The following is a 15,600-nucleotide window of genomic DNA, read 5'->3' on the forward strand; positions in this document are numbered from 1 at the left end:
TGAGCTTCAAGGGCTAGTGGCCTGCACTTCTGTATAATAGCTTTCTAAGTGATAGTGATAGCCTGTAAACCTTTCTGAGGATTTTGCTCTCTTATCAGAGGCATTATTAACAGTCTAGAAAATGCCTTTGTGAAAAATTATCACATCCACCATCTCTCTAATGTAAATTTAGAAACAACTACTTTTAAAGAAATGCAAATTAAATATTAAGGAAAATATTTTGATGAGATTCACACTGTACCAGCTCATAGGGGTTCTAACATAGACTGTTGACATTGTCAACATCTTATTTACTCTCTAAGAAATCTAGATACTAATACATTATGTATTAATGTAAATATTATGTATGAATGTATTACTTTCATTATTTTATTATTGCTTTCAGCTTGTCTTTCGCCATTCCACCCTCACACCCTGTTTCTGACTCTAATGAAGGTTAAAAATTATCTTGGATACATCTGACTTGACTAGGTTTTATCTTTGCTTGAAGCTTCTTATGAACATAAATATATAAACAAAAAAGTTATGGACATATTGGCCTCTTGTTTTAGTTAGGAACTCCTTTGCAAGAACATAGTTTTGCCAAAAGAAAACAGTGCTTGTCAAATCTCCTAAGTTGTACTGATGTTTGCGATTCCATAAACTTTAAACAGAAAGCAAAACTGGATAATGCATGAATTGTATGCAGTTTTAAAGAGGTTTTTTTGTAGACATCACAATGTGGTAGGTGCTTTGAATACAAAAGATACCATCACTTGTTGTTACATTTCACAACTCACTATTCCAATGTTTCACTGTAAAAACAAGTTCAGGTTCTCTTCCCTGTATACAAAAAGTTAGTGTTTTAATCAAGCTAGTTGAAAAAACTAACAGGTGTGGGTTTTGTATGTTTGTTTTTTTGTTTCTTTTAGCTGAATATTTTACATTCAAATTGGGGTCATAGTAGCAAGAAGAATAAGGGTCTGATGAGCATGCATGTTGGAGTGTGTTAATTCCTTGTTAGTGATTTAGAAAAGGCACAAAGGGAACACTGATTGTGGTGGAAGGCAAGCCTTGTTCTCTATTATGGCTGTTTCATTAGGGCCTCTGCATGAGGCCTAGCAATCCATTCAATGAGAGAACAAGTCCTTTTAATTTGAGCTCAAGGATCTTGTTTAGCAGGTCAGAAATCGTGCCTTGCAATTCGTAATTAACAAGCCATTAACTAGTCTGTTGTGAGATGCTCGTAATCTTGTCTAATTAAATTGCTATCAAGTTAATTCATAAATGTGGGAAAACTTAATGGTGGAATTTGCCTTTCGTTTTGTTTATAAATTCAGTTGTGAAGAGGAGGAGCTGGCTCTTAGAGAGTTTTGATTAAGTTGACGTGCACTTGGTGTGAATTGTTCGTTAACACAGCAGCTTTCACCACACTTGCTCCACTTTATAGCCTTCCTCTATAGGAATAAAGCTCAACAAAGACAAGGACTGCTGCATGCATTGCTATGCATATTTTAGTGTGAATTGCTGACAATTTTTTTCCTGTGGTTTTTTTTTTCTTTTTTTGACAACTTGCTAAGGAGCCAAACATTTCTGAAGATTATTCTGGTCTGTTCTTATTGGCCTTTCTCCAAATTAAAATAAAAAACATGTCAATCAAATGTAATAGAAGTTGCAGGGCTAAAATGAGATCCTTTTGCTGAATAAATTCTTTTTGTTTGTTTCTTTTGGGGGGCATGAGGGTGTTTGTTTTGTTTTTGATGGAGTGGAGCCCTCACATTCCTCGCAGTCTGCTATAGAAAGGCTCTGTAAATAGGTTTGGAAAAAAAAGCCCTGACTCTAAACAAATAGATTTAGAAGCTGGGTATGAATGATAAGGCTATTAGAGCTTGTCCCTTGTGTTACTGTACATTGGGCACGGTTTGTTGTGACTAATGCTAAATAGGGTTTAGAGTTGCATTCAGCATCCCTTATTGAGGAAAATCCTGAAACACCAGAACCTATACTACAGCAAGACACAGTTACTCCTGTGCATAAAAGAGCTTTTGCTTAATAGGGTAGAAAAAATAGAGGTAGGCTGGGGAAGAGCATGAAATAAACGTTGTAAGATCTTAAAGCCAAGATACTGTGATGTTCGAGGATTTTCAGGAACTTTTGTTTGTCTAACCCTTGTTTTATACCAGGTTTAAATAACGAAGAGTACCAAGTGGTCATTGGAAATGATACAACCCATTACATTATTGACGACTTGGAGCCAGCCAGCAACTACACCTTCTATATTGTAGCTTACATGCCTTTGGGAGCCAGTCAGATGTCAGATCATGTGACTCAGCATACCCTTGAAGATGGTAAGAAATTATTTTGGTGAATGTTTTTATCTGCACTGAGTCGAACTGTGCAATCCAGTGGGAGGGTCTTGAATTTCTGTTGATACCAGTGAGACTTCTGGATACCACAGTGCAAGACTGCAGCTCATGAAAGGAACGAGAATAAAATAACATTGTGACAGAGCAACAGTGTGTATTACACAGTCTCTTTCTATGTTGAGAGACATCTAATTAAATCATGTCAATAACTATTCCAGATCTTTAAGAACTCCTTTCATGATGATATTTTGATGCTAGCCTGGGATTTAGTCTCGATGATATTCTCTTGGTCAGCTGAAATGTGGATCTAACTGCACACCTACCGCATCTTTTGCAGATTTTGTAGGAAAATTTGAAATACTAATTTGCTGTATGGAAAAAAATTAAGCTATTGTTTTGTTTTGGAGTTTTTTGTGTCTATGTGCCTTTTTTAGAAGAATCAGAATTTTGTAAAAGACCCTGCTGACTTATTTCTGTGCAATAATTTAATTAATCTGAACATCATGGCAACAACAAACTGTTTAGTGTAGATCATTAGATCTGATTAATAAATTCTGACAGGGTTAAGCTTTGACAGCATGGAACATTGCCATTCCTAGTTGTCTGCCTGTCTCCTTTGTCAGAACCCTCATTACATGGTAAGTGGAAGAAAACATGCACCAAGTGTTCAACTGTGCCAGTTGTTGTCTGGGCTCTCTGTTGGAGCTGCTGCATCTAACCTTGGCAGGCAGTGTGTCAGACCAGTCAGATGCTGATTGCCTTTGATTACTGCTGGCAGCAATAAGAGAAGAAAATGTTGAGGGCCTTACAGAAAAAAGTTTGCTTAAGCTGTGGTGCATGCAGGAGGTGAGAAGTGTGAGAAGTGTCAAATTATCCTTAAACAAGAATCTACACAACTGATTGGATTATTTAGTCTTACATTGCTGGCATCTCATTGTGGGCTGAGGTATCAGACAAGAATTTTCTGTCTTTTCCCTGAGCTCAAAAGCTTTGTCTTTGCCTTTTTAGTTCCCTTGAGAGCTCCTGAAATCAGTTTGACAAGCAGGAGTCCTACAGATATTCTCATATCCTGGCTGCCAATTCCTGCAAAATACAGGAGAGGCCAGGTCGTCCTGTACCGTGTGTCGTTCCGCCTCAGCACAGAGACCAAAGTGCAGGTGCTGGAGCTCCCAGGCTCTTCAGATGAATATCTCCTCGAGGGCCTGAGGCCTGACAGTGTCTACTTGGTTCGTATCACTGCTGCAACCAGGATTGGCTGGGGAGAGGCCTCTTTGTGGACCTCGCACAGAACTCCCAAAGCTACAAGTGTGAAAGGTAATTCTGAACAGACTGTGCCCTGAACAACAATAGCTTCTGGGGTTGTTGGATTTTTAAATTTTCTTTTCCTTTCAAATTATATAGAACAGAAGAAAATGAGTCTGGAAGCCAAAACATCTGAGCAGCTCACAAACATGGATTAGAGTTTTCTGTGCCATTTTGTTCAGTGTCAGATACATTTCTGCAAACTGGAACACTACACATTAGCAGTGTAATGTGCTAATAAAGGATCTGAGCTGATGCATGTATGTCTGTATTATAAAAAATGCATGTATCTTTTGAATATGCAAAGTGACTTGATATGTGAAGTCTGATTTGTTACAATTGAGCTTTGGATTTTATTATTATTTGGTAACATCATAGAATTTTTCCCTTTATTCCTTAGATGTAGTCCACATCCTTCTGCTTTGGATTTAATTGACTACTATAGTGAATTCTTAACACTTGATGAAGTGTGATGGTATTGTTAATCATATTTGCTCTGGCTCACTTTAAAACAGGAAGTAGCTTTGTAATTATCTTCGGAATGTTTTCATTTTTGCTTAAAAAGAACTACCTCATAAATTTTTTTTTTATTTATTCAGATGCAGAATTAAAGGCTGTTTCTATGCTGTTGTATTCTAAATTAAGTTGTTAGATTCAGGTTATAGGGAGTCAGACATCATAAGAAAGAAATAATTACATGAATACACAGATGAGTTAGAGTCAAAGTCTGGAGTGAAGTTTGGACTGATGGACTTCCTGATTTTTGCATGAAAACTAGCTGTTTCTAGAATACAAAACTGTTATATATGCATATATATATATATTTCTGTACCCCAGCACCCAAGTCTCCCGAGCTGCGTTTGGAGCCCATGAACTGCACGACCATTACAGTGCAGTGGCAGCAGGACTCTGAGGACACTGCAGCTGTCCAGGGCTACAAACTCTACTACAAGGAAGAGGGACAGCAGGAGAATGGACCCATTCTGTTGGATGCCAGTGACCTGGAATACACTGTCAGTGGTTTGGGTGAGTGCACAAAATATTTCTCAACTCTTTTGGAAGACAGGGACACCTTAGAGAGCTTAAAACACTTACAGGCCTGTAAGGCAACAGAGTTAGGTTTGGCCACCTATTTTCTCAGCAATAAGCTTTTCAAACTTGAGTTAGGTTGCTGAGGGAATAGTCCCCACATAAAATATGTGTTATATAACACTTAGATAGCTAGATCTTGTAAATCTTGTATAAGTTGGAAGGACACCCAATTGCTTATCACAAGATAGAGAACTTAGTAAATACTTAGTAAATTGCTAGTAAAATTACGTGTCTTTTAAATATTTACTTTAATATGCAGGGTTTTTATATTTTTGGTGTTTATGCCTGATCTAGGAACAGTGAAAGATTAATACAAAACACCAAAGATTTTTCTCTACCATTTTAAGCATATTTTTGTCCTACTTTTAGCCTTTGTCACAGGTGTACTGCATGACAAGCACTGCTTGTTCAACATTGGAGCAAGTAGCTCTTGTGCATGTTATAATCCTGTTAATATTTTTAAGGAGTACTAGCAAATATTTGCAGGACTGAGCACAAAGATTAGGGCACAGAGCTTGCTGAGTACCACTGGAGCCTTCCACTCTTTTCCTGTCTCTGTTTCCTCCTGTAGCTCTTGCAATGTATATTAGCCCAGATGTGTTGGGATCATCCCCAGGTAGAAGGTGCTTTGTTTACATGCAGAACTGAGAGTTTCTTTCCATCACATAATCAGTAAAAGTAATATAGGACTTGACACTTGCTGTTTGAAACGTGTTGAGTTAGTTTACTTGGTGGTATTGTGGAGAATTAATCTTGACTAAGTTATCAAAGTTGACCAGCAGTTGTAACTAGGTCAAATGCCTTCTTGACCATGCTCAAATATTCTCATCTGCTGCATACAGCTGAGATACAATTTTAGGGGAGATTTGAGAAGAGTATTCTGGTTTGTTAACTGGACAACTGACCATCTGTGACCATTTCTAGCCAGAGCATCTGGCAGTGGCTGACTGTTTAACAAGGCTGAGACAAAAGAGCACTTCTGAGAGCACTGAAAGGATGTGGTATCTGGGTGTCCTAGGACAGAAATGCATAAATCTTTTTTCTTATTATGCAAGAAAAAGCTATAATTTCAAAGACCTGCAAAGTTATTAACAATGTGATCTGCATGATATGGATTTTCTCAGTATACTAATAGTCCTCAGATGAAAATACTATTTTACAGAATTATATTAAAATGTATATTATCTGTGTGTTTTGTTGGATTTTCTTTCCAGTAAGCATGTAGACAGATGAGAAAATGAAAGAAAAGTGAGTTTGGAAATTACTTTCACACAGTCACAGTTGATTGAATTGCAAGAAGAAAGAATTCATGTGCTTGAGTTAACCATTCAGTCATGATGCGTGTGATGTATTGAGTGTTTATTCTTTATCATAATTCTCAGTATCTAAATATGGTGACCAAAATATGATACATTCCATATACTCTGATTGCTGTAATTTATATTTTTCACATCTACATAATTTGTACTGCTATAGGCTAGTTTCACTGAAGAGTAGTTGGTTGTTGTTGGTTTTTTTTTGGTTTTGTTTTTTTTTTTTGTAATGAGATGTATTGAGTTATTTGAAGTGTATATCAAATATGAGTTTTCCTAAGTTTCTTTGCTGGTTTTTAATTTTTTTTTTCCTCATAGCATTTACAGTAAAAGACATTCATCACTACAGCTACAAAAGACTCAGCTCAGGAAAATTGATTGGGTCATGATTTTCCACTGCTAAGATGATTACTTACACTGCAGCTTGGAAAGTTCACAGAGACTTCTCATAGTGATAGTGCCTGTCTAACTACTGTGTTTGCCCTTTGCCAAACTGCCTGCTTGAAATACTTGTGCATTCCAAATTATTTCTTAGAAAACAGTACACAGCCAATCTTCTGCCTCTGGCAGCTGCACACATGGAGATTATAGCAGGTAGAATTGTATGCGATACATAAATCCACAAAGACTGTAGCCACATCCACACATTAAGAAGGTGATTTGTTCATCTTTTTATTTCATGTGAATAATTGAAGTAATTTGGACCAGTACATTTATTTATTTATGTATTTAAAAATTAAAAAAAATTAGTTATTGGAATGTGGTCCTACCTGGTACAATTTGAGGTGAAACAAGGCAAGCCACAACACAGGGTTTTGTGACTATGGTAAACTGATTTTTCATGAGCTGGACAGAGGCTTTGAGGACTGATGTTCTGTCATCTATTTGCCTCTCCTGAGGACACTAAACTACTGATTTATTGACAGAGTCTTTAAAATAAATGTCTTCATTATGAGCTACAGGAATTAGAATACTGCAAGTGTGAAACTTCAAGGGGAAAGGTGTGTGTTAAGATTTTGGTATAATATTTATGTTGGGTTATATGGTCAGAAGGAAAGGTTATTCCTAGTTTGAAAGAATATGCTCACAGTCCTAGGTGCTTCCCAGTGGCAAAGAAGGACCAGTTTCTCATGCATTATCTGATGCCACTGAATTTAAATGGCTTCCAAACTCTCCCCCTTCATGTCTTTGTCATGACCTACGACTGCCCTACCATTCCCTGTTCTTTTGCATAGTTAATGAACTGCAGGTAGACCTGTAGTGACATTTAGAGCATGTCAATACTTCTGTCCATGGAACTTTCTGCAGATGTTGGTACAAATGTCAGTTGCGCAAGATATGTGTATTTAAATTTAAAGAAGACATTTCACTTACCCTATGGCAATTAAAGTGCATCACAAAATGAGAGTTCATGATTGTCTCTAATCAGAGAGAACATTAGCATTGTTATTACAAGCACTTTTGGTTGCTTGGTTGTTGATAGCTTTGGTATAACTGCTATAAATGATTGCAAATGTCTACAGGACTCTTGATGGAAAAATAATTATGATAGATAAAGCAGAATCAGCAATGCTAGTGTGAAACAGATGACAATGATTAAACACAGAATGTAGCAATATGAATATTATGCTGCATATTTTTAGTCTCTTGTTGGTTCCTACCTCGTTTTCTGAGAAGTGACCTCTCTTTCTCCAGTGTAGGTCTACCCAGTTACTTCTGTGTGTTTTTAAACTGGATTATTTAGCATGATAGTCACCTTGTAAATAGAATTAAATGATCTGATCGTTTATTCTCAAAATAAATATCCACAGTTTCACGTAGACATTTGTTTGTGTTAAAGGTCTTTGCATTTATTTTTCAATAGCAGGCCATTTCCTAGTCCAGTGTAAGGTTCCATTATTACTTGGATTTGCCACAGGAGCAGACCCTTGGGTGCATACCACGCATTTTTGCCTCTGCTTTCAATTCCTCCATTACTTCCTCCTGGTCTAGAAATTTTTCCCTCACAGAAAGTCTTCCATTGTGAGCCTTGATAAGTCTGGTGGTACAGGTAATGGTTCAGGATGTGTGTTCAGAAGCTGAAGTGAGTTTTGCTGGTGGAAGAGTTTGTTGGGGAACCTTCTCACTGTGCAACAGGAGAGGGATTGGCAAAACTTGAAAGCTAAAACAAAGACAGTGTCCAGAGAAGCTCAGCTTCCCCTTTGAGTGTGTTCAGATTATTGTTTTTTCAAAGTGTATTCATGTGCATCTGTGCCTCCATGAAGTTGGTATCACTGCTGGGCTGAGTGGAGTATTAGCCTGTCAGAGCCCACTGTATTTGCAGCTGTATCACTGGTAGGAAAGTGGAGCCTGTACAAGGATGGCAGTGTCTCAGAAGAACCCAGCTGAAGCTCATCTGGGAGGATAAAATCAAATTCAACTTCTTGGTTAGCAAACTCAAGAAAGCGTGATCAATTCTGATGCTGTGACACCAGAACTGTTTTTCAAGCTGCCTGGAAATCTTAATCACTGAAACTTAATTGTTCACTTCTTATCATGCTGGTAATTAATTAAATGAATGCCATTGGTGATGAGGGGTTGCAACATGTTCGTGTGCCTTTAGCCCCCAAGCTTTCTCTACTCAGAGAGAGGGAGGAAAGCAGAAATTCACTGTGCTCATTCATTCTTCCCTGGCTGCTGTGTGGGAGCTGTACCACCCTCTGTGCTGGCAGTTCCATGAGGGTTTCAGGAAGCTGCACTTTGGTGACAAAGCAGACGTAGGGTCCCAGTAAACGCACCCAAAACCCTGAGGCCAGGAGGTACTGGCAGAGATGTGCACACTTCTGGTAGGTGCTCTTTTGTTTTTGCTGCATGATGGTATCAGAGTAACATCTGCCACACAGACACCTTAGGGGATGGAAAAACTAGTTTGTTTGCTTTGGTAAGAGTGCCTTGAGCATGGAAGCTCATGTTCCTTGGCCTTTCCCTGGAGAAGGCCCCTCCCCAGGACAGCCTGTGGAGAGGAGTGTCCTGTGCTGGGAGCACTACTGGCTCCCCAGGGCCTGGGGCTGCAGGGGGAGAAGCTGCCAAGTGCTGGATGGCCATGAAATGGAATGTTTTATAAAATAAACCATTGCACTAATAAATTGGTTGATGATTCCTGAGACGCTTGGAGACACTGCAAGCTTTCTCTCTGGGAAAGCTTCCCCTGTGCTGATGGGATCATCTAAACTGTTTAACATGAGGGGCATAATAACCCCGGTACTTCTCTTGTTACCCTGGTCTAACATTACCCATTTGCTTTTTTCCCTGCCTCAATCTAGTACTTTTGGAAAAAATATTAGATTCTGTCAGACTCGAGTGTAATGTACTCTAAAAAGTTTGATCTTAATCAGAAAAGCTTCCCCGTCCGAAAGATCTTCTATGTTCTGCCTCTTCCCAGTTACAGAGAGGAGAAATAAAGCAAAGTGCATTTCCCAGTGTTCCTTGACTTGAGCAATATTTCCAGGTGAAGAATTTGCCAAAGTCTGAATGACACAAAGGTACATTTTGTGACTCTGCATGGCACTCCACTTTGGAAAGGGAGCTTCTGCTGAGGAATTAGCCAGCTACCTACTACACTTAGGATTCCCCCAGAGACTTGGCCTTCAGTTGTTTAATTTCCCTGGGATCTATTTATATTGTGTTACAGCCATGACTGTCACTAAGCTTTAGTCCAGGGCAGCAAAGATGACAAGGTCATTCGACAGTCTATAGAAATTAAATAAGGGTGTGTAAGAAGAGTCAGTGCAAAGAATTTCTTCAATTAAATTGCCTGATGCACATCACCTAAGCTTCTCTTGTAATGATTCTGTTAAAGTGCTTTAAAGTTTCATAAAGCAGTTGTTAGGATGGTCAGATAGCTCACAGCAGTTTCATTTGCACCATGTTGCAAATGAATGTACTGGAAAATATAAGTTTAAAAAACTTTATGGCATCTCTGACAGTGTTGATGCTATCTTTCTTAAGAACTGCAAATGCTGAAGTATTGAGAAGGAACACTGTAAGTGTGTTTCATGTGTTAATGTAGTTAGTTCTGAAAGCTGGGGCTATAATTTTATTTTTATCCCAAGTTTTGTTGGTCTTAAAATGTAGTCTTACATGCTTGTATCTGACAGTTCTGGAATACTGAAAATTATGTATCTGGGAATTGATATTTCTTTTTGTTTATAAGTTACTGTGGAAATTTAGCTTGGAATTCCCATACAAATTCAAGGAGCCAGGCATACCATTCATAGTTTAATGAAGTGATGTGAAAGAAACACAGGACTTTCTTGGGAAATACTCTTTTTTTTTTTTTTCCTTAAATTTCATTGTTAACTGTTCTCAAATGGCATTAAAGAAAATATAATTTAGTATAACAAGATACACTTCTTTCTGTTTGAGGTATTTTACATAAGATCAGACATCCACAGTTAATGAAATGCTGATTTGAACAAAAGACAGCTCTTAAAAAAATAATCGGAAATTGCTTTAGTTCTTAAAAAAGATCAACTAAAAGCTCAGTTTTCTTGCTTGGAAAACCAGATGATTGCACTGGCTGCTGTATATACTGTAGTCATTATATTTACATTGTTACATAGTGGAAAGTGTGTAATAGCTCAGTAGGTGACCAGGACAAATATTACCATTTATTTCCACTGTTTACAGCTGGGTCAGTCTAGTGTTTACTCATGCTGATTACATCCTTAAACTAAACCTCTTATCTGTCAATTCTCCTGATTGTGTGTAACAGCCTTGCTACTACTACTTATCTGCTAAAACATAAGGGATTTGCTGAGAGGGGAGGAGAAATCAGCCAAATTGCACAGGAATAAACCCAAAAGCCCTAGAAGTAAACTGGGTATGTTTAAAACCAGCTAACTGTGGCCCCTTTCTCTTTCCCAGCCATGACAGATTATGTGTATTTGTAGTTAACAAACCCAAGCTCTGCGATGATAGTGCTTCTATGGCATGTCAATAAACAAGAGACACACATTCCTTGCTCCATAATCATGAAAGACAGACCTGTCACCACTCTAAATGAGTCTGTCTTCTAAATGCAGACATGGCATATCTACATATCATTTTTTCTGGGTTGTTTTTTTTTTCTTCCTTTCAGGTTTTGAAAGTTAGATTATAGATTAGAAGAGAGAATGGAGGGAGATTTATTACCCTGTAACTTTTTTACCTGTAAGATATCAAAGCAAATGCTGCTTTGGTAAGCTTTTACCCCTTTTGTATAAGGAACCCTATTGCGTTTTACGGGCCGTAAATGTAAACAGAGATCAAACTGGGTTTTGTGTTTTGTTGTGATTTACAAACTGCCGCATCATGTTTTATTTCCAGTGTATGTCAGTGCTAGTAATTTCTCTAGGTCTGTTTGTAGCAGAGAGCTCCCTTTAGGCTCAGATTTGCCATCCATGCTTGTGGAAGACCAGACTGAGTGGCAGAGGCAGGGAAGACATCCAGTCTCTGTCCTGTGTGGCATTTCTGCTCGTGTACTTGTTGGTCCGTGTGCAGCTGGGTTGTACTGGGGGACAGTGCAAATACACTGGCACAAGGTGACCAGACACTGAGTCCAGACTCACCCACTTGGTTCATGCCTTCCTTATGGAAGGAAAACACTACAGTGCTCTGTTTAGGTGAAAAATTGATTCACCAGGGTTGTAAGTTGGATTCTTACTGGGCAAAACTGAAGCTGGTGTTGAACTCTGTGGCCCTTTGTTGGAGCTCGTTGGCCTGGCATCCGTTACATCAGCTGTGTCTTGGGCAAAGCTTTGTTTAAGCACTTTTGCACACGACTGAGTGGGAATCCCAGATAAATATCAGCTTGTTCTGAGCAGATTTGCTGGGGAGCAGCCAGTTAACTCTCAGCTGCTAATGCTGCATGCCTTCTATGCAGTTCAAGTGGCACATCTGTAAAAAACTGTAATGCCTTCCTTCCTGTGTAGTTCTGCCATTATTTGTTTTGTGTTGTGCAATACTGCAGATTTGTATCATTATTGCATATTTTCACATTAATTTTTGTTTTTAAGAAAAGATTGCTTTGTCCTCTATTTTCTGTCAGAATTTATATTTAGCTCTATTAAAGAAACTGGATTTATGTTTTTTTAAAAATCACATCGCAGTTACTTCTGCCCATGTTTTTTGTTTTTTGAAAGTAAATGTTACTTTCATACAGTTCATTTCTAGTGGAAAGCTTCAATTAATTTGTAATGTATTTGCCAATTTTAAATTACACTATCAAGCCTGTCTAGGTTACCAATTTAGCCAGTAATCAACTTCAGTAGGCACTGGAATACTGACATTTGTAATATCTGCATTAGCAGCATAACTTGTTTTGGTGTTGATTAAAATGTTATGTATGACAGACCCTTATGAAGAGGAGTCCCTGGGCTTTCTTTGATTTAACTGCAGAGTCATGGAATAGCTCTAAAACTCATGGAAATTTATTAATTTGTCCACATGATAAGCACTTAATCTTGGGTCAGAAAGATTGCTCTCTTAGTTAAGATCTTTCATGAACAGGTAGATTGTGTTTTGGAAGGATTTTTATGTCTAATATCTTTTTATGTAACCTTCTGGAACATGGTCTGGTGCAGTTTGAGCTAAGTTATCTGGGAAAATAGTTGTGACATCCTCATTTAAACATGCCTTGACTTTTAAATTCCCAAACTAGTGGCTCTTTAAAGGGGCAGGACGTGGCAAGGGAGTAGATCCTCAGTGCAGAATACAGACTGAGTGTACTGTACTTAAAAAAATCAAAAATCATGAGTGCTAAGACAAGTTAAGCCCTTCTCTAAAGAGGTACTGTGAGCTGTCAGGATGAGGGAAGTGCCATTGTTTGGGACAATGCCTTGTAGCAATGTTAAAGGTAATAATGTAAAGATATGGGCCTAGCTATGGCAACAGGAGAGTTTATGTTCCATGGACCCACTCCAGTAGCATGGAGGGGTTTTGCCTATTTTTGAGACTTCTGTCTCTTTATAAACTGTCCCCATAACTGCGTTGGATGCATGTTTTTCTCAGGGGATCAAATTAATTCTGTCATAACTCAAAGAACTGGAATCAAGTGTGCTTCAAAGCCTTCAAAGCAGGAGGAGGAGATTGTTTTTGCGTTCTGGCAAAATAACTTGCCAGCCTGTAGTGAAGGAAAATGTGTTGTCTTCAGGGTATTTAAAGGTAAACTTTTTGATGGTGGGAAAACGATTAGAATCTTGCAGGAAATGCTCTCTGCTGCTCTGCGTTCCTGGGATAGGAATTCCATTTAGAGCTAAACCTGTGTGGGAATTCAGTTGGGAGATTGTGTCATGTTGATTGAGTAACAGTTAGGATGCATGCAAATAGTGTTGCATTGTTCATTTGCTGGAGGTGAAGGTTAAAATTTGCTTTGTGAAAGGACATATTGATCACTCCTTACAATAAGAAAGTAGTAAATAACTTTAAATTAAGAGCCTCCAAAATGTTTTTAAGTATTACAGTGACTAAATACATTTTGATAGCTATAAAGTAAAAGTGACCTTTAAATAAAGACTTAATTTCTTGAAACTGGTAATTAAGTTAAATGTATACCCCCCGTTTAAAGCTAAAAATGAGCAAGCAGATGATGGCAGGAATGACCAAATAAGTGAAAAAGTTTCTTACACAAAACAACAAAATAAACCAAACAAAAGAACCCCAGGAATCTGAACTACTGTGTACATTCCTGCGGTACAATCCTTTTTAGATTTAAACAGAACTTTAAATATGGTGGGTGGGGTTTTTTTCCTCCTTTTTTTCCTGGAATGAGAGGATTTGTTTCTGGGAGACAGCATTATTTAATTTGCTATTTATTGGACTTCATTAGTAAAATACTTAAGTCCTGGATTGCAAAGAAACTGCTCCTTGGAGAAAGCTTAGAGAAAACTCCTGTTATAGGAAATTAAATCAACATTGTCCATTAATCATACTGCATGTCAACCCCCAGACCTCTCTTGATTGTTCTTCGTGAATGTGAGGAACCATTAGATGTGTGAGGTCCTTAAAGGTCTGAGTAAGTCAAAGGGGAAGAGTTTAAAAAAATGCCACCATTAGCACATGAAAGAGACTTCAGAGTGGACAGAAGAAAACATTTGCTGTACAGGGCTAGTTACATTTCTTAATTTTTTCCCTTTTTTATTTATTATTTTCTTCTGTTGTTAAGCAACAATCCAGATGTTGTGATCCAAATGTTAATTTAATTCATCCTGAAGCTTTTTTTTAATTAGCTTTTTTTTTTTTGTTTGTTTGGGTCATGTTACCAGTTGTAGCTGTATGGGAAAGATAATAATAAGGGATCTTTGTAATTTCTGTGTTAGTGGTAAGTAAATGCACTTCTACAGCCAAGCTAATATGTTTTCTGGTGGCTTCTCTGCCTTGAATAACACCTTGGTTATATATTTGCCATGAAGGTATTATTGCTAACCGAAGCGTTTTTCAATTTTGGGGAAAGATGCAATTGTGGAAAAGTGCATGTTTGGTTTTTTTTTTCAGGCTTCCTGCAGTCACACTTCTGTGGAAAATGAAGGAGGGGGGGATGCAGGAAGTGGGGAAAAAAATAATCTTGTGTTGGAAGAAGCCCCTCTTGCTGTAAAATGTCTTTTCCAAACCTGGGATTTTAAGGTGGTAGTGGTGGGTTTTTTGGTTTTGGTTGTTTTTTTTTTTTTTTTTTTTTTTTTTTTTTTTTTTTTGTGGGTTTTTTATGGTGGTTTGGTTTTTGTGGGTTTGTTTTTTTTTTTTTTGGTGGGGTTGTGGTTTTTCATGAGTTTTTTTTTTTGTTTTTTTTTGGGTTTTGTTCGTGTTTTTTTGTTTTCTTTTGTTTTCTAATCTAGGAAAAAGGTTTAGTATGAATAAGATTTGCATAAAAATTTATACTCACTTTCACGGTGTTTTTTTACCTTTATCATGGCTGAATATTGTACTCCTGTTCAAGCTGGTTATTATTACAAAACAAAACCACTTGTTACTGCAAGTGCTTGTGGAAGCTAGGACAGAAGATCATTCTGATCCTCTTTGGTAGATCTGTGAACAATTTGAGTTTTCTGCCTCTTGTGGCATCCAGTTGTGCGTGCTGGGGGTCTTTGTACAACTGACACTTTTGTATACTCAGACTAAGGAGGAGTATACAAAATCCTGTATGCAAATGTGGAATTTTTTAAAGGTGGTTGAACTGGAGATGTTTTGAGTGGTAGGTAGGTAGGACGGTGTATGTGGGAGAAGAGAGACAGATGGGTGGATGTTGCAGTACTGTGCCTTGTGTCCGTTTTCCAACTTTCTCCCTTGTATATTCCAGGTGCAGGGAGGGCTGTGCTCACAGCCTGCTGCCCAGCTCATGTATTTGCATGTGTATACAGACACTGATGGGAGAAAAATAGGATAGCTTTTTGATCCTCTTTGTCTTAGTCTAGCCCAGCAGTTCTCCATCACAAGTGTACCTCTTCCTGTGTTAGAACTTTGAATTCATTGTTATTTTCATGATAATTGCTAATGGCCTTATTTGGCCTTTTTTCTCTCATCATGTCCTGGCTGCC

At 38.0% G+C, this 15,600-nt stretch overlaps 1 protein-coding gene across 1 annotated transcript in view; it reads left to right on the forward strand.

Annotated features, from left to right (window-relative positions):
* Positions 1-15,600, forward strand: part of PRTG (protogenin) — a 67,948-nt gene that overhangs the window by 34,982 nt on the left and 17,366 nt on the right. The window contains exons 9-11 of the mRNA XM_066196216.1: positions 2,163-2,327; positions 3,354-3,659; positions 4,485-4,673. Of these exons, the coding sequence (XP_066052313.1) occupies positions 2,163-2,327; positions 3,354-3,659; positions 4,485-4,673 (660 nt within the window). The remainder of the gene's footprint in view (positions 1-2,162; positions 2,328-3,353; positions 3,660-4,484; positions 4,674-15,600) is intronic.

This window comes from Chamaea fasciata, unplaced genomic scaffold (genome assembly GCF_029207755.1).
Source record: "Chamaea fasciata isolate MVZ Bird 193981 ecotype frontalis unplaced genomic scaffold, bChaFas1.0.hap1 SCAF_14, whole genome shotgun sequence".
Lineage (NCBI taxonomy): Eukaryota > Metazoa > Chordata > Aves > Passeriformes > Sylviidae > Chamaea > Chamaea fasciata.